Source organism: Drosophila simulans, chromosome 2R (assembly GCF_016746395.2).
Source record: "Drosophila simulans strain w501 chromosome 2R, Prin_Dsim_3.1, whole genome shotgun sequence".
Taxonomy (NCBI): domain Eukaryota; kingdom Metazoa; phylum Arthropoda; class Insecta; order Diptera; family Drosophilidae; genus Drosophila; species Drosophila simulans.
In genome coordinates this window covers 21,232,132-21,259,830 of record NC_052521.2, presented here as the reverse complement: position 1 = coordinate 21,259,830, position 27,699 = coordinate 21,232,132, and the positions used below count along the sequence as shown (strand labels likewise).

The 27,699-nt window shown below is 50.2% G+C and overlaps 7 protein-coding genes across 8 annotated transcripts; 4 read left to right on the top strand and 3 right to left on the bottom strand.

Annotated features, from left to right (window-relative positions):
- Positions 1 to 70: 70 nt before the first annotated feature.
- Positions 71 to 1,195, top strand: LOC27207622 (venom allergen 3). Its single transcript, XM_016183301.3, has 4 exons — positions 71 to 628; positions 682 to 786; positions 840 to 999; positions 1,054 to 1,195. Exons 1-4 carry the CDS (start codon positions 84 to 86, stop codon positions 1,057 to 1,059), a joined length of 816 nt encoding a protein of 271 aa, XP_016029410.1. The 5' UTR covers positions 71 to 83; the 3' UTR covers positions 1,060 to 1,195.
- LOC6739517 (antigen 5 like allergen Cul n 1) lies at positions 1,078 to 2,326 on the top strand. The gene is made up of 4 exons (XM_039291659.2): positions 1,078 to 1,752; positions 1,811 to 1,915; positions 1,974 to 2,133; positions 2,186 to 2,326. The coding sequence occupies exons 1-4, from the start codon at positions 1,214 to 1,216 to the stop codon at positions 2,192 to 2,194; spliced, it is 813 nt and encodes a 270-aa protein (XP_039147593.1). The 5' UTR covers positions 1,078 to 1,213; the 3' UTR covers positions 2,195 to 2,326.
- LOC27206830 (scoloptoxin SSD43) lies at positions 2,241 to 4,268 on the top strand. The gene is made up of 3 exons (XM_016182621.3): positions 2,241 to 2,880; positions 2,935 to 3,193; positions 3,257 to 4,268. The coding sequence occupies exons 1-3, from the start codon at positions 2,342 to 2,344 to the stop codon at positions 3,278 to 3,280; spliced, it is 822 nt and encodes a 273-aa protein (XP_016029407.1). The 5' UTR covers positions 2,241 to 2,341; the 3' UTR covers positions 3,281 to 4,268.
- Positions 3,304 to 9,791, bottom strand: LOC6739516 (uncharacterized protein DDB_G0283357). The gene is made up of 7 exons (XM_016172236.2): positions 9,590 to 9,791; positions 6,951 to 6,972; positions 6,287 to 6,662; positions 5,726 to 5,835; positions 5,073 to 5,655; positions 4,713 to 5,014; positions 3,304 to 4,649 (listed from the first exon to the last, which is right to left on the bottom strand). The coding sequence occupies exons 3-7, from the start codon at positions 6,540 to 6,542 to the stop codon at positions 4,557 to 4,559; spliced, it is 1,344 nt and encodes a 447-aa protein (XP_016029406.1). The 5' UTR covers positions 6,543 to 6,662; positions 6,951 to 6,972; positions 9,590 to 9,791; the 3' UTR covers positions 3,304 to 4,556.
- A 287-nt stretch (positions 9,792 to 10,078) lies between these two features.
- Positions 10,079 to 11,924, bottom strand: LOC6739512 (beta-1,4-glucuronyltransferase 1). The gene is made up of 4 exons (XM_016172234.3): positions 11,765 to 11,924; positions 10,722 to 11,707; positions 10,507 to 10,660; positions 10,079 to 10,450 (listed from the first exon to the last, which is right to left on the bottom strand). Exons 2-4 carry the CDS (start codon positions 11,510 to 11,512, stop codon positions 10,226 to 10,228), a joined length of 1,170 nt encoding a protein of 389 aa, XP_016029405.1. The 5' UTR covers positions 11,513 to 11,707; positions 11,765 to 11,924; the 3' UTR covers positions 10,079 to 10,225.
- A 259-nt stretch (positions 11,925 to 12,183) lies between these two features.
- On the top strand, positions 12,184 to 19,513 carry LOC27208725 (helicase ARIP4). 2 transcript variants are annotated; one of them, XM_016184286.3, is made up of 8 exons: positions 12,184 to 12,539; positions 13,303 to 15,780; positions 15,846 to 16,453; positions 16,513 to 16,711; positions 16,778 to 17,447; positions 17,514 to 17,625; positions 17,683 to 17,916; positions 17,966 to 19,513. In XM_016184286.3, coding segments are annotated over exons 1-8 (5,049 nt in total). In that variant the 5' UTR covers positions 12,184 to 12,537; the 3' UTR covers positions 18,712 to 19,513. The 2 variants fall into 2 exon arrangements, with proteins under 2 accessions (XP_016029403.1, XP_016029402.1); XM_016184285.3 differs by lacking the exon at positions 12,184 to 12,539 and adding an exon at positions 12,838 to 13,047.
- Positions 19,514 to 19,548: 35 nt separating this feature from the next.
- Positions 19,549 to 27,428, bottom strand: LOC6736015 (histone acetyltransferase KAT6A). The gene is made up of 5 exons (XM_016168869.3): positions 27,201 to 27,428; positions 25,831 to 26,699; positions 25,688 to 25,771; positions 20,893 to 25,627; positions 19,549 to 20,828 (listed from the first exon to the last, which is right to left on the bottom strand). The coding sequence occupies exons 2-5, from the start codon at positions 26,691 to 26,693 to the stop codon at positions 19,644 to 19,646; spliced, it is 6,867 nt and encodes a 2,288-aa protein (XP_016029401.1). The 5' UTR covers positions 26,694 to 26,699; positions 27,201 to 27,428; the 3' UTR covers positions 19,549 to 19,643.
- Positions 27,429 to 27,699: the final 271 nt, after the last annotated feature.

The window sequence follows — 27,699 nt, the reverse complement described above, 5'->3', positions numbered from 1 at the left end:
GCCAAGCCTTGTTTGAATGGGGGAATATTCCACTCTACTCCACCTCACCCCGAATACTGATCGAACTAAAGTTCCTGCTCCCAATGGCCTCCATCCTCCTGCTGCTCGCCGGGCTGCTGCTGCTGCCCATGGTGGCCGGCTACAACTACTGCAACAATCGGACCCATGTGTGCGACCTGGCCCAGAGAAAGCACTTTATGTGCCGGCTGGGGGAACTGACGCCCTATGGAGGCCGGACCAAGTACTACGCCAGCATACCGGACACGCTGAAGGTGCGAAGGGAGACGCTGGGCGTACTGAACACCTTCCGGGACATGTTGGCAGGAGGGGAACTGGACACCGCCAAGAACAAGACGTTCCCGAGCGCCAAGCGGATGAGGGCGCTCCAATGGGACAGCGAGCTGGCCTACATGGCGCGCACCCACGCCGCCACCGTCTCCTTTATGCACTCCGAGTGCCGCTCTACCCTGCGCTTCCCGCTGGCGGGCGAGGTCCTGGCCCTGTCGCCTCCCATCGGGCACAGGCTCAGTCTTTCGGAGCTGCTGAGCATGGTCTTTGGTCAGATATTCGACGAGTACAAGACGGTTCAGGATCCGCACAGTTTTGCCAGTAGATTCGATTCCAAAAGGTGAGCACGGGCCGCTAAGTTCTCCGAGCTGGGATAACTCCTTGCTGATTTAGGGACTACAGCGTGGGACACTTCTCCATCATCGTCAACGATCGAGTGTCTCGAGTGGGCTGTGGTTTCACTGTGGGTTCCAACTGCGAAAAGGACGGCAAAGTCGGGTGAGACGGTCATCTTTCCACTGGGCGCTCGCCCTGATCATCTGCTCCTCCAGCTTCTGTCACTTCCTCACCTGCCACTTCGACTACACCAACGTGAACGGCTCCTATGTATACAAGACTGGAAAAGCTACCACTGGCTGCAACGACTGGAAAACCATCGCCAGCGTCAAGTACTCCAATCTGTGCGCAAACACGGGCGAGATCTTCCCCCTGGTGAGAGGATACTCCTTTGCTTACTATATCGTGCTACATCGTGTGTTCTTGCAGGAGTAAGAGCGTACTTAGGTCTTGAAATATCCCGAACTCGCTGAAAATTCGTTTCATTCTTAATCATTCAAGGACCCTTCTTCGATCAAAGGTCCTTTTCGCTTTACATCACAACTCATTAAAGTTTCAAGTTTCCCACACTGTTTAAATTGCCAGTAAAATGATTTTGAGGGCTGTGCTGCCTGTGATTCTGCTGATTTCAACCATGGCTTACGGCTACAACTACTGCAACAACAAGACCCACAGGTGCATCCTGCTGAATACCCAACACTTCATGTGCAGGCTGGACAAGATTCCTTCGCTGGGCGGCACCCGGTACCATGCCATCGTGCCGGAGACTCCAAAACTGCGAACCGAGATTCTGCGGATCATCAACAATTTTCGAAACCAGTTTGCCAGCGGCGCATTCAGGACGAGTGAGAACAGGACCTTCGCGCAGGCCAAGCGGCTGCGCCAGGTACTGTGGGACAGCGAGCTGGCGTACATGGCCCGCTGCCACGCCTCCACCGTGTCCTTCCAGCACACCAAGTGCCGCTCAACACTGCGGTTTCCCAGGGTGGGTGAGTGCCTGGCCATGATGGTGCCCAAGTACAAGCACACCGTTCGCGAGTCATTGAACAAGATGTTCCACATTATGTTCGACGAGCATCTGCACATTCAGGATCCGGGGGCTCTGCTCCAGGGCTTCCACCCCATCAGGTGAGCAAGGGTTAGGCAGCATTACGCCCACATAGATAACCGCGGAATGCTCCCACAGGGACTACGTCAGCGCCCACTTCACCATCATCGTCAGCGATCAGGTGTCGCGCGTGGGGTGTGGAATGTCCGTCGGATCCAACTGCCGCCAAGGGTCCAGCTCTAAGTAAGCGACTGCATCGTGGCAACTGATGGCTAACTGATACGTCCTCCTGTTTCCCCAGCTTCTGCCACTTCCTGACCTGCCACTTCGACTACGACAACGTGAACGGATCATACGTCTATAAGGCAGGCAAGCCCGCCTCTTCCTGTGGCGACTGGGGCACCACCAGGTCCAAGGAGTTTGCGAATCTGTGCGATAACAATGGTAAACTCTTCCCCCCTGTAAGTACGAGCATTTCTCCAACCAGACGTTCTCACAACAACTTCTCCACAGGATCAATAGGATCCTCGAGGACCTGGGGCAGTCAGAGGGTTTAGTGCGTTCGTATATTGAGATATCATCTGTACTGGAGATCGCCAGTTCGTTTCCTTTAAAATCAGATATAACTGACTGCTTTCCTTTTTAACACTGTGTAAATTCGAAGTGAAGATGATCTGGAGGCTTTTGTTGGCTGTGGTGCTCCTGCTACCACTGGCTTCCGGATACAACTACTGCAACAACAAGACGCACAAGTGTGTGCTGGAGAAGAAAAAGCACTTCATGTGCCATCTGAAGGACTTCACCGTCTACGGGAACTCGACCAAGTTCCATGCTTCCGTGCCGAACAACATGAGAATGCAGAAGATAGCACTGGACATACTCAACACTCTGCGGAACAAGTTTGCGGGCGGGGAACTGAGGGCGATGGGCAACAAGACGTTCGCGAAGGCCAGGCGGATGCGGCAGCTCGTCTGGGACAAGGAGCTGGCCTACATGGGCCACAACCATGCGTCCACCTTGTCCCTGAGGCCATCGGAGTGCCGCTCCACTCTGCGGTTCCCCCACGTCGGCGAGGCCATTGCCCTGGTCACGCCCAAGGAGAAGCTCAACCTGAAGGAGATATATTCGAAGGCGTTCACATCGTTGTTCGCCGAGTACCAGCATGTTCCGGATCCGGACGCTCTCCTCCAAGCCTTCGACCCTGACAGGTGAGCTGGAAAATGTGGTTGCCCCGTCCTTGTGCTGATCCCTCGCTGCTACAGGGACTTCCAGGTGAAATTCTTCACCAACATCATCAGCGATCGCGTGTCGCGCATGGGATGTGGTCTTGCCGTGGGCGCCAACTGCCATCCATCCTTCAAGTTCTGCCACTTCCTGACCTGCTACTTCGACTTCCACAACATGGCTGGCTCCTATGTGTACAAGGCCGGGGATCCCACCTCCTCCTGCGACGACTGGGGCGTCGTTAGCTCCGACAAGTATGCGAATCTGTGCAAGAACAGCGGCGAGATTTTTCCCCACGTGAGTCCAGGCTGCACCCACTAGTGTTACCCACTGGCCTAATCCTGACACCCCTTTCCGCAGGATCACGGCGATCGAGTCGAGTGAAAGCGAAAGTGAAAGTCCGGTTGTGAGGTGTTTAGTATATTCGTACATTTATATATGTTTTTCAAGCACAGGAGTCCGACTTTGAAAACCTCCCAGAGTCCGAAATACAATCCTTACACTTCCTACGATCCCTTCGAATTATTTCTATGCTGATGCGAGTCCGGGCTCCTCTCTTACTCAGCTACTTAGCTACTTGGAAAGAGTACTTGGTTTCGATTCGCTTTTCCTACGCGGATTACTTGTAGTTTCCTACTTCCATCTAACAGCTAACAGACTTAGTCGGTTTTGCTTCACTATCTCTCGATTTTCGGGTGCTAATCGAGTGGATTTGTCCAGTGAAACCAGCTCCATCTCCGGAAAGTGTCGTCAGCGCACACGGAAAGCGAGTAATGAACATTCAACGACTCTAAATGAGGACCAATTGACCTTCAGACTAAGTTTGCATATTCGTTTGTTCGAGTAACTAGGTTCGTATCGCCATTTCGATGGAGTTAACTTGGTTTCTGTGTTCCCCAAACCACCATCGATTTGGATCTAAAACGGCACAAAAGTGCCGACTTGCTTATTCTACGGTTTGCTGATGTGGATAACTTTGACTAGTGGTGTCCTCCAAGCGGGCCTTTCCGGGTTTTCGTGCCTACGGGCTTACGGGAACTCTCGCCCACCAGAGACTCCTCCAAACTGTTTTTGAAACGCGTCGAGTTCTGATCGGAAAGTGCACTGGAATGCCGCTCATCCTAGTCCGCCTCAAGCTTCTGCTCCTCCTCGCTACACTTAGAAAAATACATACATATAAATATTGGGGACAAAGCAGCTAGGGGGAGTACCTATGAAGAAGTCGGGATGACAAGCTGGCCAAGAGTGGGATATATAAATTTCGAAATATATTGACCGAAGAAGAACACACTCAAGGATATTTAGATGTTCATCTGCTAGGTGGGTAACATGACCTATCCATTCCGATTCGATTCGTTTCCCCCAAGTCCTACGGCTAACACCAAAAATATACTCCTACCGCCGAACAGTAGTGCTCCCCGTTTTCCCCACTTTTAAAGCCCCTAAAGCGGCTGGCCAATTGGCCAATTCCATACGTGATACTCCCGGTTCCCCGATTCTATGTAACATATGTCCGTGCAGCATTACCTTAAAATAATGTGCAAACACTCAGTGCTAAGTACGTGAGGCGACGTCTCCCTCATCATAACATGTACAATACGGATAAATAATAGTAGTTGTTCAGCAAATCCTTGGGGATTCCGCGTCCGGATGTCGCCCCCTACAAAATGTTGCACCCGGATCCGTGCATCACCTCGCTGATAAACATGGGCGTGCCAGCGCCCAATCCTCCGTCCGTCTTCTGGTGCTCGTTCTGGAAAAGATTCAGGATTACGACTGTGGAATCTGCCATGCCATGGCTATCGCGGCTACTCACATCGTCGAAGTCGCAGTCGAAGTAGTGACTCTGACACTCCATGCACCGACAGCTCTCGGACATCTTGCAGGTGATGCCCCACTGCTTGGCCAGGTCCTTGTAGATCTCCTTGCTCGTCTTGTTGCTCATCATCTCCGGCGTGAGCAGGCTGGTGTGGCAGTTGGGCGGCTGACCCTGCTGGTTCTGCCGCCTTCCGCTCCGCCCGCTCCTGGATGCAGTCGATCCGGATGCGGAGCCGCTGCAGCAGGCCTCCTGGCACATCTGGCCGTTGGCCGAACCAGGTCCCGAACTCGCAGAGCCACCTAAGATTAAATATCATTAAGATATCTAGTACGAATGGCGTTGAAGAATAGATAGTACCTTCATTGTAGTTTGCGTAGCTGCCCCGATTCAGGAGCGGATCGTAGAAGTTGTGGCCACCGCCGGACGACGCCGCCGCCTGACTGCTGGTGCTGGCCGCATCCCTGTCCTCTCCGCTGGCCCGCTCCTCGCTGCACTGCGCGCACTGGTCGTCCTGGCACTGGCCGCCCTGATCCTCGTCCGCTCCCGCGCCACCCGCGTAGCGATCCTCCAGACGGCGGGACGGTGAGGCCGCCATCTCCGTCTCCAGCAGGAACTCGTTGATGCTCAGCTGCTCCTCGTTGTCGCTCCGCAGCTCCAGTTCCGTGACGCCCTCGAAGATCTGCTCGCCGTCGTTGTTGTTGTTCGCGTTCTGGATGTGGTTGCCGTTGTGGCTGGTGGCTCCGTTGTTGTTCAGGTTCTGCCTGCAGTCCGGGTCGTTGCAGTACTCCCCGGCGCCTCCATTCCCGGCCAGCTGCTCCAAGGCGGCACTCAGCTGGGCGGCACTGTGCCGCGAGCTGTTCGCCGAGCTGCGCCGGCTGTTCTGGTTCGGAGTGGCGCTGTCCAGGGACAACTGTCGCTGGTGCTGGGACAACCGAGTGTTCTGTGTGGGATGCAAACAGTTCTCACATACTACCCATTGACAGCTGGATCCGCTCCAGACTCGGACTTACCTCCTCTAGAACATGCTCGTAGGAAGGCGGTGGGGTGGTGGGCACTGTGTCCGCATCCGTATCCGCCAACGACTCGTTGATGCACGGAGTGCGGTTCTGGTTAAGATATCCTGCAATAAGTTTGGCGAAGCAGGATTTAGAAAATCAGTGGTACAGCGAAGCATAAATGCCCATTTCACTTTTCCAAACAGAAGGAGGTGCAACAGTTGTGGAAATATTCGTGCGTGGAGAAATGTAGGATCCGTAACTACTATCATATACCCAGTCAATTACATATGTGCTGTTGCATGCGATGTACTTACTACACAGAAAAAAAAGAGGTACAAAGGCTGCCGAACTACGAACATCATAGTAAAAGTCTCGGTTCTTAACGAATTTTTAAAATTAAGTATACGATTTAATCTTAAAAAGAGTCCTTGTTCGTCCTCGATTTGATTTAGTCATCCTACACGCCTAATTTCAGCTCCAATCTCGTATGCTGCTACTTAAAGGATGTTTGCTTGGTTCGGGATACCCACTCTGGATGGCTTTGTGTGCAGAATGCTACTGTGTCGTCCTTACCCAATCGCATGGTGCTGCTGCTGGTGGTGGGCGGCAGGAGCAGCTTGCGCTCGCTGCTCAGCTGGCCGAGACTGCTGGAGTCCGCGAGGTCGAGGCTGGAGCTGCTGCTGGCCTCCACCGCCTCCTGGAGGGGCTGCGCGTTCTGCTGCTGGCTCTGGGCGCCCAGGAGCGCCTCGTTCACCTGCGGGTCGGGGTCGTGCTCCTGCGAGGTGCTGCGCGAGCTGCCCATCCGGAACTTGAGCTTGAAGGGCGCCATGGCGTCGGGTCCACCGGCTCCTCCTGCTCCTCTTGCTCCTCCTGCTTCTCCCGCTGGCTTGTGGTTACCTTTCTACTGCGATATCTTTGCTATTCGAACGGGCATGGGTGTTGCGGCAGACTGGACAACACCAAGAGTACGGAAGAGATACACGGATTACGGAAATTACAGAAGAGAGCGAGTGAGGAGGTAACGGGAAAAGAGAGGGAGGGAGACAGAAACAGCTTTACAATACGGTACTATTTCAGAAATGGTGACTTGAGTACGAATAAAAAGAGTAATAAACACAGATTGGCCATCGGATTTACGGAATGAGGACTCCGTTTTCAGCTCCTCTCGACTTTTGATTAGTGGCATGCAATTATCTTGATTATTCTTAGACGTGAAGCAGCCTACTGCCTAAATTACCTGGGTGTCCAAAAGAAGGTACCTGTAATTAGAAGATGGCAAGATTAGGGTTAAGGTGTCTAAAAGTATGCAACATAATGATTAGCAAAAGGAATACAGCATAGTTCAATCAAATAGCACATTGGTTGACATCAGATTGCGTTCAACAAATAATTAAAATTTTAAAGCGTACCACTTTCCATTCCCCAAACGCCCTTGTTCCCAATTTCCATATCCATCTGCTCTCCACGAGGAGATCGCCATCGCCATCGTCTTCGGTCACAGCCACACACCTGAGCTGTTTGTGGTTTCGTTAGGGCACGACAAGTGGTTGGATATCCAGGTAACCACCCTCCGGCCACGCCCTCCACCGCCCCTTTGTCATTATTATGCAGATTGCAGCAAAACCCACTTTCGCATGCCCATCCAAAGGATGCGAGATGCACAAAGTCGGTCTCGGGTGCAGGCGAACTATTATTATGCTTATTGCGCCGAGGAAGCTCATTAAGTCTCGCATGGAGGCGTCCTTGAAGGAGGATGTGCCCGTGCCGTGCCCCATGTGGGTGTCTGCATCCCAATTAAGTCAGCCTATTTGCATGCCGATGCCCATCAGCTGCTGATTGATAACCCATCCAGTGAGCAGGGCGGGATTGGCGGGATCCACATAATTCGACAAACATTCGACTTGGCATATTTGCCAACCATAAACTGCCAATTGCCGCTGTTGACTCGGCAAGCGGAATCACATGGAACTGCTGATTGCGTGCAGGCAGGCGCATCCCCCCCAGTCACTCATCCCATCCAAACATCAGACAATTGCAAGGCATCTGAATCTCTGCCAGGCAGTGAGTCATTTGCTTATCCCCCACACCCTGTTATCCACCCACATACCAAGCATTTTGTGTGCGAATTATCCTCGCTTCGAAGGCGTTTGATTCGAGCAGCAAGGATGAGGACTCCTTGTATCTGTACTCCATGAGCTCGGAAGTTTCAATCCCCAAATCTTTACCTTTCCTTGGTACTCAAGATACATACATTCTAAATAGCGCTTCCTGTTTGTTGGATTGACATTAAGCCAATCTATAAGCCTCAACTATCTAATCCTGTTTATGGCACTATGGAACCAAACAAGGATTGGCCGCCATCGCAGCAACAGTTGGCGCTGGGTGGGCACCACTCGCTGCTCGGATGCATATGCATTCCGTGAAGTGGACTATGAATTGTTCATGAGACGCGGGACACGGAGTCGCTCCGATATGGCAGCCAGCTTAATCTTTAATCGAAACTTTTCACTTTTGACTTTGAGCAATGGCAGAGCGCATTTGACATTCTCATTAATTTCGCAGAAGACAGGCGGAGCGGGGAGCGGAGCGGGATTGGGTTCCTAGTTTTACGGCCCGGACAGTTGGTTACGTGGTGGTGTCATCCTGCAGTAAATTGTTTTTCCCTGCTCCTGTCGTAAACAGGGACATTAAAAACTTGACTTGACTTGACTTGGCCGTGGAACTGAGCTTGTCCAGGCATATTCGACCAATGCCGTGTATAAATAATGGCCTGACCCAGTTGCACTCCCCCTGCTCCTGCTGCCAGGACCAGATCCCCGTCGAAACCAGAACCAAAAGCTAGCTAGCGAATGCAGCCTGTTTGCCGTGCAATTGACGCCAGCAAGGTCACGTCTCATCCCGGGCTTAGCCTCCCGCCACTTTCTGGATGATGGTCACGATATTTAAATGTCCTTTCTCCCCATCCTCCTTCCTCCCTTCCCACGGACAGCTCACCCTGATTAAATCGCTTCCCACTTTGTGGCCATCAGCATAAAAAATACACTGAGCGAAGACATCTTAAAAGGAGGCACATCCTTGCAGTTTTTACATTATGTTATGTTTCCCCAAAAAAAATGATCCCATAAATGATATATAGTAATGAAATGGAATTTCGAAAACTGTTTTCAAAGTCGCTTTCCGTTTCAATCGAGACTTCACTTTCTCCCGCATTAAAGTCGAATTGCTGGTCATAAAATCAGTCGGAAAGTGAGCTCTTTCCATTATCGGCGAGAAATGAATATTTTAGCTGCGTTTTTTACGCTCAAGTGCTCATCGAAGTGCCTGGTGGATTTTGGGGCACTGTCCCAATGCCATTGGCACCCGCACTCGAAGTGGAAGGCGGGTGCGGCACAATTACACAAATTGGATATTAATTGGCTGCTCCGAACCTGCTCCTAAGCCCGCCGCTGACACTCGGATCGCAATTAGTGGACATCGAAGGGCGGCCAGGTAAACAAATGCGCCTTGGGGCACGAGGATGGGGTCTGATAAGGGTGGCCTTCGCGCCGGATATCGATAGCGAGGTGGTGGCGATGATGGAACGCCTGGGCCATGGCATCATTGCCATAAGGACAGCTATTGCAGGCTTCGCAGGATAATGCGTCTGTCGCTGGAAAACTGATACCTAATTGGGCAAACAGCCGGGGGCTCCAACTCGTTGGATGGATGGATGGATGGTTGGATAGATGGATGGATGGATGGGTGGGTCAGTCGATGCTTGTTTTCCCCATTATTCGCATTTTTCCTTTGTGTCCTGCCCGTTACGAAAAATCGAAAACACGGACGACCCGACTAGGCAGCCTTGGAGCGCCGAACGGCGACGGATGAAGGACTCACCTGCGGCGGACTTACAGCCGGATCGGATGGGGATTAATCAAGTTCTGCTGGCTATTCCCGACTTCTTCGCTGCTCGGAATCAGGCAATCACCTTGCCTCATTGCGCGTTGCGATGAATTCGTTTTTTTTTTCTTAGCACTCACAATAAATAATCCACTGGGCCTTCTGATTGCCACAGACTGCGGAAAGCTGGCCGAGGGAGCGAGCTTTTATTGTCCTGCGAAGGCGACGTGAGCTTTTTGGGGGAGCACGCAGCTTGCGAAAGTCCTGCGCCGGCGCTCTGCTCTTCCGGCATTCGGCCGCCACTGTTTTCCTTCACACGGACCATCCTCGCGCCCTCTGCTTTGGGCGCCAAATTCGCGTGAAAGCCCACAGATGACAGTTCTCCTCCACTCACACCTCTTCCAAAGACCTCCAAGCCTCTAGAAACCACGATCAAAATAGGTGTAAATACATTTTACTACATTACTGTCCCACAAATCCATCTGATATACTTAAAATTAGGCATCTTTATTTGGTTAAAGTTTATCCTTGTTCCTTCGTAAAATACAAAGACGGATCAATAGGAACAGCGCTTGCCAAAAGTGTAAGGCGCCGGCTGATGGATGAACAACTCAATAATTTGAATTATTTTATTTATTTCACTAGTATTTGATTCTTTTTGGCCTTTAACAGCAGGCGTGGATCGTTTTTGTACCGCACGAATATTTCGCTTTTGAAAACGTCGAACTTCCGGCGATTCGCATTGTTCTGTTGCTCCCGCCAAGCAGGTCTGGCCTGCTTCCTCTGCAATCCCCAATGGCCGGTAAACACCGGAGAAAGGACGTAGAACTGATAGCCAGCAATGTGCATCTCATAAACCTGCAAGTTGGAAGTCGGTGAGCAATGCGCGGTTTCTGCGTTCAAATTGTACTGACCTGGGAGTTCCTTGTGAACCCATAACCCAGAAATCGTTCGTCGTGCGCTGGTGCGTTGTCCACTGATATGTAGAAGGGTTCATAAAGGAATTCAAAGTTCGTTACGATATGGCTGACGGATACTTCCGTATCATTTGTGTTGGAGGACAGCCACCTGAAGTACAAGAAAACGTAATACATCTACAGATTTCATTACACTATTTTGAAAAACGTACTTGGAGAAATTAGTGGCATATTGGTTATAGATGAAGACCTTTTCGTGAAAAGGCCTAGCTAGTCCTTTCCTTATCAGGCGCACTAACGCATTCTTGGAGCGGGGAAAAGTAGCCCTAATGTCTATTTCAAATGTGGGGATTACGTAGGCACAACTCTTCGTGCAATTGGCAGTCCTCAAGAAGTGGTTCAACTGGGGCACACTGTTGGTGCTGGGTACAATGTCGATGTCGGTCAGAAAGACGTACTTCGTCTGGCACCCCTTCCGTGCCAGGTTCCTCATGTGGTTCTGCGGGTAGGTGTTCCTCTGTCGCCACTGCAGGGTCTTCAGGGAGCGGAACTTTAGCAGGGCCTTGAGCGTCCTATCCGGGTACTGGCAGTCGAATTTGCCCCTCATGTTAAGGGGAAGTGCGGCTACTCGGGGCAGCTTGTCGAAGTCCCTCGGCGTGAGCAAGTGAAAGGTGGCATTCTCGCGTATGTTGGCGAAGCACAGGCGCATATAGGTAACGAAGTATTGCAGGACTACAAACTCCTCGGGACCAGCTGCAAACAGGGCCACGGACATCTTGCCCTGCCAATTGGCAGCCACCTGGGGAAGCGAGTTGAGGCGCTCCACTGAAGTCTGGGTGGCCAGGCACACCAAGCTGCCCTCCGAGGAGTCGACGTACTGCTCGCCCAGCAGAGCAAAGTCCTTGATCTTGTACAGCTGCTGGTTGTCCCAGCGGCCGTAGCTCAAGTCGATGTTATCGAAGGCCAGAGACGCGGAGTTGTTCGGGACCACGAAGCCGTCCATGTTGTTAAGCGGCTGGAGCAGCGCATAGGCGATATCCGAATGCTAGGGACACTCTACGGCCACGGGACTTTGGGGAGTGGGCGGACACCTCTGCGCAGCATCTCCTGCCGGGGGATACACCTTCAGGAGCCAGAAGATGTTGACCGAGAGAAAGGCCAGCACTATTTTCAGGGAACTCCAGTTTGATATGTGGCACTGGCAAAAAGGACTAATGGTTAATAGGACATCCTTTAGCTGCAACCTAATATTTACCATCATTCGAGTAATCGAGTATCACAATGCAGTTATTTTTCAGGAAAACACAACCTTAATAACACATAAAGCATATACTTAGCAATGTCCTTGCAGTGTGACCGCTTTCGCCTTGGCACCGTTATTCGTCGAGTTCTGCTTGTAACTGGTTCATTTCAGCCTATTTTTTACATCGGATATCGATATCTCTTATAATTACTGTGTGGCTTAATAAAAGACTTCTGATTAGCCACTTTATGGCATATAATTGTTTGATGCAATATGTTCCTTTCCTATTTAATATGTTCGATTCGTAGAAAAGGAAACCAACACTGCAATGACAATTTAGCATGATCGTTTTTCAAGTGCGCACTTTAAATTCAACAGCTTACTGTTCGAATTTCTCTTCATTTCGATAACTATCGTCGGTGAGTCGTGCAGAGAGCCCCACCAATCGGTCATTCATCGTGCAGTCTGACCGTTCAGCTGGGCAAAACTTTGTTCATATCTATGTAGAGTAATGTATACATTATATACAAACGTACATGTTGAAAACAGCGAGAAAATAAATCGAGAATAACATTTTAAATTAATATAATAACAATCGGAAGGACCTGGTCCTCGCAATCACAGTGCCGCACGCGATAAGCCGAGAATCTCAAGAACGTTCCCCAATTAAGAGAACCTCCCAATCGTGCACATAGAAAAACATCCATATGTATAAAATAACAATAATTAAGAACCTGCGTTGTTAATTCTTTTATCTGAAACCCCCGTTCGCCGGCTGCATGTAAATGTACGTAAGATTGATGGTGCCCGAACTGAAAACGAAAAATTCTGCTTGTAATTCAGGAAACATTCCCCCCCTTCAATGTGCATATATAATTAAATTAGTATTTGTAATGATAACTCCGCCGAACCGATTCGATTCGAGTTGTCCTTGTGCTGATCATTGAAAGATGTTCTCTAAAGAAGACCACTAATAGCCCACTTATAGGCCACTTAGGAGGCCAAAATCCGGCCCGGTTACGATTTCAGTATGTACTTGGTATGTGAGTATGTAATGTGCATGCATGTGTGGACTGCAAAAGGCGAATCGTGGTCAAAAAAGCTTCTCCAGCCTGCAAATTCAGGATTACGATCGTCCAGTTACCACTAAGTTTGCTACATACATAGTTGGCCCCTTGCAAGTATATCCTACCTCGTATAATCCGTCAAAAGTCGGACGGGTATTAACGTGTATGTATGTCAGTGTGCAAAAGTACTTCCGAAAGTGTCAACAGCCAAGAGTTTGTCCGTGCCAGGTAAATAGGAGTTTGCCCAATGGGTTATTACCCTCCGAGATACATACAGGCCTCCCTGCGTAGTGGATACCGCGAAGTAAGCAGATCCGGTATATTACAACGCCCCATGTCCCTAAAGATTTGTTAATTGGTTTCGTGACCTCTGTTAGCGATGGGATAAGTCGGTTTTCCATTGCTCACCTGCCACTTGGGTGTGAAAAATAGGAAACTCGTCCAAAAGGATCTGGATAAATAATCAAACTCTTGCTTCCACAGGGATAATCCAGACGCCAACATGGAAGAGTCAAACCCAAATTACGATGTTAACCAAAGACTACAAAAGCCGGAGGGTTGGCCCAACGTCAATGAGTTCCATCCCTCCGTAATGTATCCGGATGATCCCAGGCGGTACTTCCACAATGCCTCTACAGACCCACAGCACCAGCCACAGCAACATCCGCAGCAGCAGCCAGAGCAGCATCCGGATCAGCATCCGCAGCATTCGCAGCAACAGCCGCAGCAACATCCACAGCAACAGCAGCAGCAACATCCACAGCAACAGCCGCAGCAACATCCACAGCAACAGCCGCAGCAGCATCCACAGCAACAGCCTCAGCAACCGCCGCAGGTGCAGCCGCAACAACATCCACAGGCACAGATACAGCCCCCCATTCCCGTACCCATACCCACACCCATGGAAGGGACTATGGAAGTTCCCGTTAAGATGCCAGAATACTGCCCCGAGATAAGCCAGCCCGTCGAGCCTGACCGGGTCATCAATCCCCTGGCCGAGGTAGCCAAAAACACAGTACCTTACGGCCACAAGCGCAAGAACTCGGCGGGAGAGGACCAGGCGGCGAGCAAGAAGCTCAGTCTGGCGGCCGCCGAGGAGAAGAAGAACAGTCACCTGCGGAAGAACATCCGCGACGTGATGAACGAGAACAATCTGGACACAACCACGCTGGCGGCCCAGCGGGAGGAATCGGAACGCTTGGCTCGCGTTGCTGGTCAACAGAAGTCAATGCGCGAGATCCAGAAGCAGGTGGTGCACAAGCAGATCTTCCGCATCCTGCAGCTGGACGAAAGCGAAGGCATCGAGAGCTGTGCAGTGGCCAATCCCGTCGAGCACCACCCGCCCGTCGACTTTCCGGAGGAGGAGATCGCCTCGGACACGTTTGACGATTCGAACAGCAGCAGCCTGAGTGGCGGAAGCATTGAGGACGTCCTGCACAAGGGAGCCAGCGCGCAGCCCAGCGAGGTGGTCACAATAGACGACAGCTCCGACGATGACTGCATCCTTCTCTCCGAGGAGGAGGAGGAGGAAGATGACGAGGACTTAAACGAGTCGGACGACGCCACCAACAGCGGTATGCATGTCAAAGATATATACAATGTTCCCGACGAGAACGGACAGGTGGTGGTCAACATGGCGCATCCGGAGGGCGAGGAGACCCTGTACCTGGCCCCGCAGATAGCGAAAGTGATAAAGCCGCACCAGATCGGCGGCGTCCGCTTTCTGTACGACAACATCATCGAATCCACACGGAGGTACAACAAATCGAGCGGCTTCGGCTGCATTCTGGCCCACTCCATGGGCCTGGGCAAGACGTTGCAGGTTGTTTCCTTCTGTGATATTTTCCTGAGACATACCTCGGCAAAGACAGTGTTGTGTGTGATGCCAATCAACACGCTGCAGAACTGGCTAAGCGAGTTCAACATGTGGATTCCGCGCTACTCGACGGACAGCAATGTTCGCGCCCGCAACTTCGACATCTTCGTGCTGAACGACCAGCAGAAGACCCTGACGGCTCGGGCGAAGGTGATCCTCAATTGGGTGCACGATGGAGGTGTGCTCCTCATCGGCTACGAGCTGTTCCGGCTACTGGCTCTCAAGCTGGTGAAGACGCGCAAGCGGAAGGGTAGCGTCATCCGGCCCGACGGCATGGACTCCAGCAGCGATCTCATGAATCTGGTATACGAGGCCTTGGTGAAGCCGGGGCCTGACTTGGTAATCTGCGATGAGGGACACCGGATCAAGAACTCCCACGCCGGCATCTCGCTGGCCCTGAAGGAGATCAGGACGCGGCGTCGTATTGTGCTCACCGGCTACCCCTTGCAGAACAATCTGCTCGAGTACTGGTGCATGGTGGACTTTGTGCGACCCAACTATTTGGGCACCCGCACGGAGTTCTGCAACATGTTCGAGCGGCCCATCCAGAATGGCCAGTGCGTGGACTCCACGCCCGATGACATCAAGCTCATGCGATACAGGGCACACGTGCTGCACTCCCTGCTGCTGGGATTCGTTCAGCGGCGATCCCACACTGTGCTGCAGCTGACGCTGCCGCAGAAGTACGAGTACGTCATCCTGGTCAAAATGACCGCCTTTCAGCGCAAGCTCTACGACACCTTCATGACGGATGTGGTGCGCACAAAGGCCTTTCCAAATCCGCTGAAGGCCTTTGCTGTTTGCTGCAAAATCTGGAACCATCCAGACGTTCTGTATAATTTTTTGAAAAAATGTGAGACTGATTTAGATTTAGAAATCGACGAGGAGGTTTCCAAGGGCGCGGCCACGCCCATAGTGGAGCCCAGTGCAGATTCTTCCTTGAGTTTGGCATCGCCCCTCGAGAAGAAAATCAATGGATCCGGGGATCCGATCAATAGTATCGAAACGTTTTCCAAAGCCGAGAATCAAACGCTATTCAACATCCCCGCATCATCGGATTTGAATGCTAAATACTTGAACAAGAGGTATGTTATTGGATAACACATTCGATGTATGCAGACTACTTTATATGATTATTTTGTTGTTGCAGTCCAAGCTTCTACGACGAAAAACCTGAGCCACTTAATTACGGATCTTTCGGCAGTGAGGGGAAGAACAACTACTGGATGGATTCCAGTATTCTGCCCAAGCCGGGATGCGTGGAAGTCATTAAGCAAACGGACACGAACATGTCGAGCAACTTTGAAAGTATTACGGGGTCTTCGGAGATCGTGGATCTGGACACCAACGAAATAAAAACCGTCGAAACGACGATACAAGCGCCGTGTTCCAACAATCAACTAGATAATGGTTGCAGCGCTGGCAAGCCAAGTGAATGGACCGCCGCGGGCAGTAAAAACTCAAGTGGCGTTGCTGCTGCCGAGCCGTTCAAAAAGCTACTGAAGAGCAAGCAGCGAAACGAAGAGTTCTCGTGCTCGTGGGCTGTGGATTTGATGAAGAACTACGTGTCTGGCCTAATATCGAATTCGCCCAAAATGGAGATATTCTTCTGCATCTTGAAGGAGAGCCTGAATTTGGGAGATCGTATTCTGTTGTTTAGCCAAAGCCTATTAACCTTAAACCTACTCGAAGTCTATCTGAAATCTAGTTATGTTCCTGGTAGCAACCAACTTTGGACTAAAAACAGCTCTTATTTTCGTAAGTATGCACAACTGCCTTACGGAATGGCTCTAACCGTATACCTTTGCTTCCTCCAGGTTTGGATGGTTCTACTTCCTCGCAGGAAAGGGAAAGGCTAGTCAATGAATTTAATGCAAATAGTAATGTTAAGCTTTTTTTAATATCAACAAGAGCCGGCTCATTGGGGATAAACCTCACCGGAGCGAATCGCGTTATAATATTCGATGCTAGTTGGAACCCCTGTCACGATACACAAGCTGTATATAGGATTTATAGGTAAGAGGTTAATAGGTTGTTTATATACCTAGGATGTTTAATTAAACGTACCCTCCTACTCTCCAGATACGGTCAGACAAAGCCGTGCTTTGTGTACAGAATCGTAATGGACAAGTGTCTGGAGAAGAAGATCTACGATCGGCAGATCAAGAAGCAAGGAATGTCCGATAGAATCGTCGATGAATGCAATCCTGAGGCGCATCTTTCCATGAAGGATATCACAAATCTGTGCCAGGACTATGACTCTGATGAAGACACTGTCGAGGAGGTAAATAAGTCTGCAGGCGATTTGAGTAAGCCAGGCTCGCCGTCGGAGGAAGGAAGCAAGCCAGGAAGTGCAAATATGTCGCCAGAAGCGTCGAGTAAATCAAATAATGGACCCACGAAGCCACTAGACGATCAAAATGAGCCTAAATCACCAAACGGTGCCTCTCACTCGCCAATCAAGACCGAAAAGAACGATGGCCAGGAGCATGCTGTCCATGTCGACGGCATAATAAACACTATTCTCGACATGCACAGGCACTGTGTTACAAAGGAACCATTCATGCACGAGAGTTTGTTGGTCGATCAGAAGGACAGAAAGCTGTCGCAAGCTGAAAAAAGACAAGCTCATCGAAGCTACGAGCTGGAAAAGAAAGCTGCCGTCAATCAGAGATTCACCTATGCACCTGCGAAAATGAATTACAAGATCGTGAACAACGATGGAACGGTGATTACCAAGCCAATGAACCAGGTAAGTGATTTGTAGATAGGTGCCATATTACAAAGCACTTATGTCATTGTTTTTACTAATCCATAGCAAATAAAAACCAATACATCGTCCTCAACTGGAGCCCGATCAACGCGATGGATCCCGGCTGACGTTTGGCAAAGACAGGGGATGACTGCCCAAGAAATGACCTTGCCTCTTGGTAAAACGCGTCTGGTTGCCAATAAACTCCAGATATTGTAACTCACATTTATTTCAGATGTTGTCATTCCCACAAATTCGGCCGATAAGGCCAATATAATTCTGAAGGCAGGTCAGAGAGTTATGGTTCTCAAGTCGGCGAAGGGAATTTACATGCAGCTGGACAGCGGGAAGATCATAGCTATAAGGACCACGGCCAAAACTGAACCAGAAAAGACAAATAAGGACGATGTGATTGACATAACTGACGATGGTGACACCGATACCGCAAAGCCCCAATCTCCAGAGGAAGGTACGAGTTTTTAACTTACAATTGGCTAAAAGTTAATATCTTCTTTCAGATGTGAAAGATCTGACTGCTGATGACGAGCCTCGTGTGGTGAAAAACAAGGAATCCACTCCGGCGACCACTAGCCGACCAGAAATGCCTGCCAAGGATAGAAAATCCACGGAGAACGTGCAACATTTTAAGTCGCAGACACAACCAAATACTACTTTAGCCGCCACATCCAATCAGCATCAGCTGCCATCCGATCTGAGCTACCCACACCCGCAGCAGTCCCATCAACAGCCGCAGCAACAAGCGTCGCAGCAGCAACCGGCGCAGCAGCCACCACCGCCGGCGTACAAGCATCAGAACCACCTGCCGGCCGCCGGCGAGGGTTACAGCAACGCCAATAGTATTCAGCCCAATGCGCCGCTCCCACCGCATCCGGGAGCTCCGAACAGCTCCGAGGCACCGCCGCCAGCGGATAGTTCGTACTTCCAGCCCAAGCCCTTTCAGCACACATATCCTCCCCAGTACTACGACTACTACGACAATAAGCACAAGTCCGCACCACCAGGTTCCGGCTACCACATTAATAACTACACCTCATACGGCAATCTAAACTTCGCACCGTACCATTCCAACCTGCATCCACCGGCGTCCTACATCGGCGCTCCGTCGTCCTACGTGAACTCGAATGTTTTCCCCCGGCAGCATTGGAGTTCGGTTGTTAACTCCTCACCAGCGTCAAGCGAGTCTATGCGACAGCCATCGTACATCGGCAGTACTTATCCCGTCAACGAATGGTCGTCGCAATAGCGAGTGTAAATAGACAGACTATGGTCCAATAACTCCGTGTCCAGTTCAGGGCGACGCCGCCATAACGAGCTCAAATATACTCAGATTATTAGTTATTGATAATTGTATTTCTTTGCCTTTGCATTTGATTTGTAACGATGTTTGTACATATATGTACTGTATAGATGATTGGTCGAAAGGCGGTTTTATAATTGTTTTCCTTACATTTTTGAATGTATTTAAAGTTCGTTGTTTGTATTCTGTGTTCGCCCAAGAAGTAAACTTAATTATATTAGACAATTAATAAGATCACACAGGTGATCAATAAACCACTAAATGCTTCCTATACTTATTAAATTTACATTTCCTGCGGCTTGCGAATCAGAAAGTTTTATATTACCATGTCGTTTAGGTGCCACCTTGACTGGACAAACAGAGCTCGGCCTTTATTCCTTACCACTATTTTCCACCTATTTATTTATTACCTTAACATAGTGAATTCCTTTTAAACGCATAACTACGCTAAGTTATTAGTTTTCATTCTGAAAAACAACAAAAGCTAAATAAATATTCATAGCTCGTAACATACCGTCTAAGCAATCGATCGTTCTACCCAAGTGTATTTAACATAAAACCACGAATAGAAAAACTCATACGGAATAACATTCGAAGATTGGTCTCTTTTTGTTAAGGGCAGCCGTGCCCAGAAGGAAACCAAGAACACATTGACATTAGTCTAGATTATAGCAGATTCGAAATAATAAACAAGCTTTGATTGAACAATGTTAGATCTAAGCAATAAAGAAAAGTATTAAACAACAGACTCGCCCACGCCGCTGAATCATTTTAAACGGGGGATTGGATTGTTAAATTGACGTAATATATGTTTATTTACAGCACACATCTATGCACAGGCATACTTAATAAAGTAACATATAAAATGTGCGCATCTATTATCTGCGAATAGAACCGTTGAGAGGTAAGTAGGGGGAATACGTGGGGTACATCGGGTTGGATGGAGTGCCTCGCTGCAGCACGCAGGCATCCTGGTACTGAGATTGCATATTCATCATCTGCATCGGAATCTGCGAGTTGGGGTACTCGCCTCCCGAGCTGTAGCTTCCAGTGGGCGGGGATTGCTGCGGCGACATCCGGTAGCTGTTGATCGCTCCGTACGGGGCCATCAAGTTCGGGCTGATGTGGACATTGGCGGTCCTATTGTTGCCGCTGCCCATCGGCGCCGACGTGTGCTGCACCGGGGCGGAGGGTGTGTTGCGGGTGTTCCGACTCGTGTTTTGCGCCGACGTGATTGGCGGGATGTTCATGTTGCCCGGATAGTACTTGTACTGCAGCGGCGTTACCTGCGTTTGCAGCATGTTGGGTGGCGTGGAGATGTTCCTGTTCTGCATGAGCAGGTGCGGCGGAGGGGTCGAGTTGGGCGGAATTGGATGGTGCGGAGAGGGCGCCAGATTCACCTGGGCCCCCGGTGACGTGTTGCACGGCTGGCTCTCCAGACAATTGGTCAGCTGTTGCAGCTTGGACAGGCTACACAGATTTCCCGCCAGCGAAGCTGTTGCGCCACTACTATTCGCCGTGGTTATCGAGTCCTGACCTGCCTGCCGCTGATCATTGTTACCCGCCGACGGCGGACCGCCCAGAGAACTGGAGACCGGCACCCGTGGCGCGTTCTCAGCCGCCGGCATGTTGTTCTGCAAGTAAAAGTTATTGACGGCACACGCTGACGATGGCTGCTCGATGCGCTGGTGCGAGTTGGCCAGCGAGTGCACGGATCCGTTCAGTGACATCCGCTGCTGGATCACCGCCGGCATGCCCACGATGTCATAGTTCGAGGGATTCGCCGAGAAGTTCTGACTGATTTGCGGGATGGGCACGTAGTCGATGGGCTGCATGTTCTGCTGGTGTCCGTGCTGCGAGAACTGCAGGTTGTGCAAGGAGTCGTGGTGCGACTTGGAAATATTGGCCGCTGATCCGCCCTGGGGAATCTGATGATGAGTATTTGTTGTTGTTGTGGGTGGCGCCGCGTTCTTAGCGTCGCGTTGCTGGGTATTTCCGCTCCGAATTTGCTTGGGCGTGGTGGCTCTGTGCGAAGGTGTCGGCGAGCTAACTGCAATGTCCGCCTGTAGAGTGAAGTATATAGAAATTAATACGAGACACAAGCCAAAACAAAGTGGAATGCATTACCTGGGCATTGAGTTTCCTGCTCTGGTGCTGGTGCTGTGGATTACTTAAGAGGTTAATATTTGACGAGCCTTCTGGCGCCAGATTCAAATTCAAGTTGTTCTGCTGCTGCATGTGGGAGTTCTGGATGGACATGTGCATGGGCGTCGTTACCGGCTGGTTCTGCATGGAACAGTCGGAGAACTGCCTGTGCGGCTGATGCATGTGCACATTGGACGTGCCTGAGATCTCCTGAGGACCGTGCGCGATGGCGGAGCCAATGTTGGCCGGCGAGTCCATGTTTATCTGGGCACTGATTCCGCAATCGTAGTGCTGCATGGCCGAATTCGCCGAGGACTCCGTGTTGTAAACCATGTTCGGGTTGACGTCGGACTGGCCGCCTCCCACTTGAAGATTAGCATGCTGGGCGGTGGCGTGAATGTTGGAATGCCCAATCTTGTTCAGCTTTCCCTCGCGCGAAATAACCGATGTCGAGTTGACGCCATGTTCGACTTTTTGCTTGGCAGGTACAGATCCCGCCTGGGAAATCACTGGATTGGGCATCAGAACCGTCGACTCCGACGCGTTGGAGTTGCTCTGCCGGGGCACTGGGTTCTGGACATTGGCCAGAGACTTCATTTGCTGCGCCTGCTTCTGCTGACTTGCGCATTTCTGGTTGTACAAGGCCGCCTGGTTGTTGGCCGCGTACTCGTTGCAATGCTGCACATGGGCATCCTCGCGAGCCGTGCTGACCACATTGACACTGGACACCACCTTGTTCTGCTCCTCCTTCTTGCCGCTGTTCTTGCGCTCCACCTTGTGCTTCTCCTTGGTCTGGTGCATCTGGTGATGGGCGTGCTGCATGGCCAGATTGGCGGACTGATAAAGGTTTTGCGTAAAGTTGTGCGTGTACGCCATTGTCGTGGCCAGGTCCTTGTGGAACTGCTTCTGTCCCTTCTGCGATGCGTCCAGGTGCGAGAGATTGTAGCCATAGTATTCCCACTGCCAGTACTGCGAGGTGTGATAATTGGGCATCTGATTCAGTGGAAACTGGGAGGGAATGGAGTTCTGCAACTGGGCGTGTTCGTTACCCTTTAGTTGGATCTTGTCCCGAATGGGAATGGGTGCCGAGGGAGCCCTCGCATTTGACTTTTCCTCCTCCTTGACCTGCACTAGTTGCTGATCGGTTTTGATAGCTTCCTTCTCGTGAAACACTTTCGTCTTGCTGGGATCGATTTTCTTTTCGCAGCTAGTAGCCTCTGGCTTTACGACAGGCACATCTGGCACAGGTTTTTTGAGTGCTTTATCTTTGATGTCGACTGCTTCCTTGGCCATAGGCTGCTCCACTTTTTCTGGCGCAGCCTTAACTGGTTGCTCCACAAGAGAGGAAACGTCAGTACGGTTTGATGGCGGATTAGATACAGGGGTTTCGGTTTTCTTGACCATCTCTATTTCTGGTTGCTTCTGTAAGGCTTCGCTTGGCTGAGCGGCCTGGAGCTCCTTAGCTTTCTCCTTCTGAACTGGAGGCTCGGGCACTGGTTTCTGCACTGAGGCCACTGGTGGATTGAGCGCGGAGTCCGGCGACAGCTTCAAGTAGTGCACATCCAACTCCAGTTTACTTTCTTCTGTGGAATTGGAGATCTTTTCCGTACTCACAGGAGCATGTACGTGCTGCAATACTGTCTCCGCAGCGGGTGCCGGCTTCTCCGGACTCTTTGCCTTGGGCTTCTGCTCAGGAACTTCAAGCGGCTTGGTCTCCTTTACGCCAGCCTCCTTGGGACTTTCTTTCGGCTCCTGCACGATTGCCATTGGCTTTTCCTCTGAATTATATTTAACATCCTCAGTGTTGTACGATGCTACATCAGAGAACAACGTCTTTTTGGTCTTCTTGGCCACTGCATCGAGCACTTGATCGCTGACGCTGTTGGGTTCAGCATCGTGCTTGGCCGACTCCTGGTTTTTGACAGGACTCTCCGTTTTTGCCACTTTAGCCGGCTCTCTAGTTACTTCCTTGGCTGGACTCAGCGAGGCAACTGCGACTGGGTCTGATGTAGGATTTTCATTGAACTGAGGCTCCTCGGAGCGCTTCCCATTGGACTGCTTGCCCCGCAGCTTGGGCATAATGTTGACTGGCTTGTCGACATGCTCCTTTTCCACAACACTCTTGCAGGTCTCCTTGGCAGCAGTTTCTTCCAATTTGGGGCCATTTTCGGTGCCCGCAGTATCCGCTTGACTTTGAGCTGGCGGATTATGGTCGGTAGAAGCAGCATTGTTCTCAAGGGGCCGGTCGAAATGCTTTCTTTTGTTGGTGTGGGGGATGAGGTCGTTGCGTTTGGCCAACCTTTGCGCTCTTTTGGTCAACTGTTCCGAAAGTTCTTTAGAAGATTTACAATCCGATGAGTCGGAGAGCTCACCGAACGACTGATCCTCAAGGTTCGGCTGAGGCGCAGTCAACTTGGGCTTCTTTGCCTCATTAGACGCTGACTTTAAGAACTCCTCCGGATATGCACGTTTTCGCGGGTTTTCCCTTTCGTCGAGTAACTTTTCCGAGCTGGGTCCCCGATTCTTGGTAGACAACTCGGAAGACTCCTGATTCACCTTCGAGGAGGTGGGAACACCCTGCTTTACGCTGATTTTGTCTTCATTAATTTCCTTGAAATTCGAATTTGTCTCCATTTGGTTGCTCAAATATTCTCGATTGGAAATGGGCTTGATTATGTTGGGTAATTTCGACACCGACAGCAACGGACTCCACCTCAAGCAGTCGGGTTCTATGATTATACGAGTCTTGCTGTTCGCCATTTTGTTATGGTGGGCCACAACCTTTTTCCAATCAATTTTCACATTAATCTGATACCTGATGTCGCCGTCGTTCTTTCTCAGCTTTATGAAGTTCAACAACTCGAAGGCCAGGGCGATGTCGGAAATAGCCAGGCCGGTTTTAATGGCAATGTCCTTGAAGGTGATCTTTGTGTAGTTGCGATGCTTGTACAAGTACTCCAACACGACTGATTTCCAGTAGGAAAAGTAGGAAAGTCGACCCAGATCCGAGAGCGGCTTCTCCGGAGTGCCCAACTGTCCCTCCTCACGGCTCAATAGGTAACTGAAGTCGATCAGAAAGCGGCCGTAGCCTTGCCTCTGGTATTGCGGCATCGTCAGGATGCAGGACACATTGTACTTTTGGGTGCAGTGCTTCTCCTTTGAGAAGTAGCCAACCAAATGGCATCCGCTTTGATCATTCTTAGTGAGAATATAGAACAGAAAGGGCTCCACGTCGTAGTAGAGTGTTTTGTGGTCGAGAAAGAACTTGGCCAGCAGGCACAGGTTCTGGCAATATATCTTGTTGACATTGCCATCCACCTCGAACACCGATATGTTTCCCTGCCTGAATATTTCAGTGCCCGGCGGCTGCTTCCAAATGCATTTGTTCTGATGCCTGTCCAGCACAGAACGACTCTTTGTGTACTTGAGGCAGAACTCGCACAAAAACAGTTTCAGCAGCCTGGCGTACTCCTGCGGAAAGGGGCTGGAGTACCAGGTTTCGATGTCCCACTTTCCAATTTGGATCGACTTGGGACTCTGGGTGTTCTGTCCGGATTTCAGGCTTACGTCGTTCACCTTCTCTATATGATTGTTGGACATTTGAACGACGGCCTTATGGAGCACCTCTTGATACAATTCCACGTCCGTGGCGGTGACTCCAGGCGGAAGTGGCTGGTTCTCAAAGGGATTGGCCCGCTTTGTACTCTCCCCAGGCACATCCTCGTCGTTGTTAATTTCCCGTTTTCCATCAGCTTCGCTGTGGGTCTCTCTGCTGCGTTCTATCTCCTCCAGCAGTTGAACTTTCATAACAGTCTCCTCTGTTAGATACGGAATGTCGTCCTCGCATTTTTCGTACGACTTGCCCGCTTCGAGGGGCATGCTCTTCAAGGGAACAATCTTTTTCTTCTGCCCATTGGCAGTCTGACGCTTAATTGTCATGCCGCCAATCGGCGCAGAGTTCTTTTCGGGAGTAGACGAAGCTACTGGAGTGCTCTTTTGCACTCTATTTGCTGCGGGGGACGTGGCAAACGTGCTTGCTGCCGGCTTGGAGTAACCAATTCCTTTGACATTGCTATTATGTTTCGATTTTACAAATATATCGATGGGGTTTTTTGCCACGGCAGCAAACCCCCAATTCTCGCTGCCCAATTCATTGTTTTGCGGGGAGCCGAGGCCATCGCCTGTGCTAAGTTTAGCGCAGCTCTGCTTGCCACTCTCAAAGATTTTTCCCTTTATCGTGCTGCGATCTGTGTCGTAGTCTTCTTCCTCGTCGTTTTCGTCATCGAATTCGGAGCTGTCGCTGGAACTCTCGCTGGAGTCCGAGTCTGAGCTGGATGAAGTGCACGAATCCGACGACGTGCTCTCGTCCTGGTCGTTGTCATCGCCATTCCTGTTCCTGTCGTCGTCCTCATCGTCTTCGTCTTCACTCTCGCTGGACGAACTCGTGGAGGACAGATCCGAAAAGGTTCGCTTGCGCGTTTCCTGGCTAGCCAAGTAGCCTCCCTGTAATATGTGCGACCTCTTTTGCTTGCTGGGGAACTCGAACTGGTCCTCGCTGTGGTTCAGTTTTCTAGAGCTTAAGCTGGCGGGCACTTTCCTTCTCTGGCCGTTGCCGTCGTTGTAGACACAAAGTTTCGAGGTCGAAGGACTCTCGATGTTGCCGTCCCTCTTGATGGATTGGCGCTTACTGGAGGCATACTTATACGAGGGGGTCATTCTAAAATAATAGTTTTTTCTTTCAATAAAAATAGTTGGGTTTAAATGTATTTAAGATTACCTCTCAGCTTCCATTTTAATTCTTGAATTGTCTTTCTTAAGTAACTTCGGAGTATCAAAGCCTTGCTTGGAGCATGTTTTACACCTAAATGGGGTATGAAGAGGGTAAAGTCCAGTTGAGCTCGCAATTTTACACTGACTCACCTGTATGGATGCTTCGGCTTCTTGTCTGGAATCGTATCAAGACAAGTTAAGTGAAAATGGTCCTTGCACACGAAGCACTGCAGTAAGCACGGGCCCCGGTTTCTCATTTTGCAAACGGCGCAGTCCGCGCAGTTCTGGCAATCCCAGATCGTGCCCTTGGTGACGAGCATGTAGAGCAGCACGTAGGATTGCGACTTGCATCTGCCGGCGATATTGGCGCAGGTGGTGTGCAAAGAGATCCCACACTGCTTGCAGGAGCTCAAGGGCTCTGGGATTCCGTTGAGGTTCTTCTGCGAATTTCCCGAGCAGTGGGTGCAGGACTCCTCGCCCTTTATGACCACATCCGAGACGGGTGCGCATTTCCGTGGGGTTGTCAAGGATTTGCCCTTTTTGTATAGCTTTCCCTCCTGGATCAGAAAGCCGGCATCCACGGCCTTCTTGATTGAAGCCTTAATGACGGCCTTAAAGTCCACATTGGGCGACAAGTCGATGCAGTTGAACTTCTGAATGTAGTTTTCAATGCTCTTGATGGTGGATCCCTCACATTCGCCCAGGTCGTGGACCGCCTTGGCCACCAGCTTGTACAGATTAGTGTTCTTGTCCACCTTGACGCGACGCTTGGCCATCGGTGCCTTGTAGGAGTGCAGTCCCTTGTTGTAGACCTTGATGACGGCTCCCGACTCGACAGCCTTTTCCAGCTTCTCGGCCACAATGTCCTCGTGGAACTTGTGGTGTGTGCCAATTGCCTGGCAAATCCTCTGCACGGAGGGCCTCTGCTTCTGGGACCTGATCTTCGATATTGCCTCGAGGATCCACTGCTTCCAGGTGTCCATGTTGATATCGTGCGCCGATTCCCTCATCATGGCTTACTGAAAGGCATTACACATTAGGTTAGTAGTTGCACTGCACTGAACTCGGCCTTTCTCAATCTGTAAATCTGTTTTCATGTAAGATAGTTCAACTTATTTGGTAGTCAATAGGCACTCTATTTCAAGATACACACATAAAGATACTTTATCTGCTCGATGTAGAGTGCATCTCACGGAAGCAGAAGCAGCCTTTAAGAACCTATGTATCTGTTTTACCTATTGTCAAAACATATGAGCTTATAATTCGATTGGATTATAAGAAGTCGAGGAAAACCAATGGGCTATTTGCACTTGTGAAATGAGTAGTCCCCGGCCTTTAAGACTTTCATTCGAAATTCGAATCGCCACAAAGATAAACATTTTGCGAACGTAATTCGAGTATTTCGAGCCGATTCCGCACAACTATCCCATTTTATGTACGTATCCACTTTACACAAACTATCTGCTGCATACACACATATCCAGATACATATGCGAGCCAGTACGCTCGTATGTACATACGTTTATTAATTCGAATGCGGTGAAAGTAAGCGCAATTTTAATGCGATGCGCGAATTTATCTCAGCTCCGCGTTACACTTTTGGCGAAGAACGCATCGGAAGGCATTTAGTATCGCGGAAACAATAACAAATATTAATTTTGCAATGAAGTTTGATCGCTACTGAGTATTAGAAGGCTTTCTTGAGGGCCTATGTGCACTACGCCCACAACAAAAACGCGGCTAAATGCCGCGGCGTCGCATTTGGAGTGATGGAATGGAACAGGAAGATGGCCACGTTAAATTAAATGTTTTTAGTTAAAGGAAAACAAAATATCTTTTGGAGTGTTTATAATAATATTAGAATTTACTGAGTCTTATTTACTATTTACCAGTTAACATAAAATGTATCTTCATCTTAGACTTAATAGCTGAGAATATATCTTTAAATGCCGCTGAGCAACCACTTATTTGCCTGTAGTTTGAATCTGTTTGTATCTATAATATATATAAATATATAAT

What these genes read in the sequence shown, in the direction of transcription:
- LOC6739512 (XM_016172234.3), bottom strand. Translation starts at nt 11,512, where the DNA reads ATGGACGGCTTCGTGGTCCCGAACAACTCCGCGTCTCTGGCCTTCGAT. An exon ending in TATGCCACTAATTTCTCCAA is followed by an intron (nt 10,661 to 10,721) that starts GTACGTTTTTCA and finishes CTTGTACTTCAG; the next exon opens with GTGGCTGTCCTCCAACACAA. An exon ending in GGTTCACAAGGAACTCCCAG is followed by an intron (nt 10,451 to 10,506) that starts GTCAGTACAATT and finishes TCCAACTTGCAG; the next exon opens with GTTTATGAGATGCACATTGC.
- LOC6736015 (XM_016168869.3), bottom strand. Translation starts at nt 26,693, where the DNA reads ATGATGAGGGAATCGGCGCACGATATCAACATGGACACCTGGAAGCAG. An exon ending in AAGCCGAAGCATCCATACAG is followed by an intron (nt 25,772 to 25,830) that starts GTGAGTCAGTGT and finishes TACCCCATTTAG; the next exon opens with GTGTAAAACATGCTCCAAGC. An exon ending in GCAGGAAACTCAATGCCCAG is followed by an intron (nt 20,829 to 20,892) that starts GTAATGCATTCC and finishes TTCACTCTACAG; the next exon opens with GCGGACATTGCAGTTAGCTC.
- LOC6739517 (XM_039291659.2), top strand. Translation starts at nt 1,214, where the DNA reads ATGATTTTGAGGGCTGTGCTGCCTGTGATTCTGCTGATTTCAACCATG. An exon ending in CAGGGCTTCCACCCCATCAG is followed by an intron (nt 1,753 to 1,810) that starts GTGAGCAAGGGT and finishes ATGCTCCCACAG; the next exon opens with GGACTACGTCAGCGCCCACT. An exon ending in CGCCAAGGGTCCAGCTCTAA is followed by an intron (nt 1,916 to 1,973) that starts GTAAGCGACTGC and finishes CTGTTTCCCCAG; the next exon opens with CTTCTGCCACTTCCTGACCT.
- LOC27208725 (XM_016184285.3), top strand. Translation starts at nt 12,989, where the DNA reads ATGTCAGTGTGCAAAAGTACTTCCGAAAGTGTCAACAGCCAAGAGTTT. An exon ending in CAAGAGTTTGTCCGTGCCAG is followed by an intron (nt 13,048 to 13,302) that starts GTAAATAGGAGT and finishes TTGCTTCCACAG; the next exon opens with GGATAATCCAGACGCCAACA. An exon ending in TTACCAAGCCAATGAACCAG is followed by an intron (nt 17,448 to 17,513) that starts GTAAGTGATTTG and finishes ACTAATCCATAG; the next exon opens with CAAATAAAAACCAATACATC.
- LOC27207622 (XM_016183301.3), top strand. Translation starts at nt 84, where the DNA reads ATGGCCTCCATCCTCCTGCTGCTCGCCGGGCTGCTGCTGCTGCCCATG. An exon ending in AGTAGATTCGATTCCAAAAG is followed by an intron (nt 629 to 681) that starts GTGAGCACGGGC and finishes TTGCTGATTTAG; the next exon opens with GGACTACAGCGTGGGACACT. An exon ending in GAAAAGGACGGCAAAGTCGG is followed by an intron (nt 787 to 839) that starts GTGAGACGGTCA and finishes CTGCTCCTCCAG; the next exon opens with CTTCTGTCACTTCCTCACCT.
- LOC6739516 (XM_016172236.2), bottom strand. Translation starts at nt 6,542, where the DNA reads ATGGCGCCCTTCAAGCTCAAGTTCCGGATGGGCAGCTCGCGCAGCACC. An exon ending in ACGAGCATGTTCTAGAGGAG is followed by an intron (nt 5,656 to 5,725) that starts GTAAGTCCGAGT and finishes CATCCCACACAG; the next exon opens with AACACTCGGTTGTCCCAGCA. An exon ending in CTACGCAAACTACAATGAAG is followed by an intron (nt 5,015 to 5,072) that starts GTACTATCTATT and finishes ATTTAATCTTAG; the next exon opens with GTGGCTCTGCGAGTTCGGGA.
- LOC27206830 (XM_016182621.3), top strand. Translation starts at nt 2,342, where the DNA reads ATGATCTGGAGGCTTTTGTTGGCTGTGGTGCTCCTGCTACCACTGGCT. An exon ending in CAAGCCTTCGACCCTGACAG is followed by an intron (nt 2,881 to 2,934) that starts GTGAGCTGGAAA and finishes TCGCTGCTACAG; the next exon opens with GGACTTCCAGGTGAAATTCT. An exon ending in GCGGCGAGATTTTTCCCCAC is followed by an intron (nt 3,194 to 3,256) that starts GTGAGTCCAGGC and finishes CCCTTTCCGCAG; the next exon opens with GATCACGGCGATCGAGTCGA.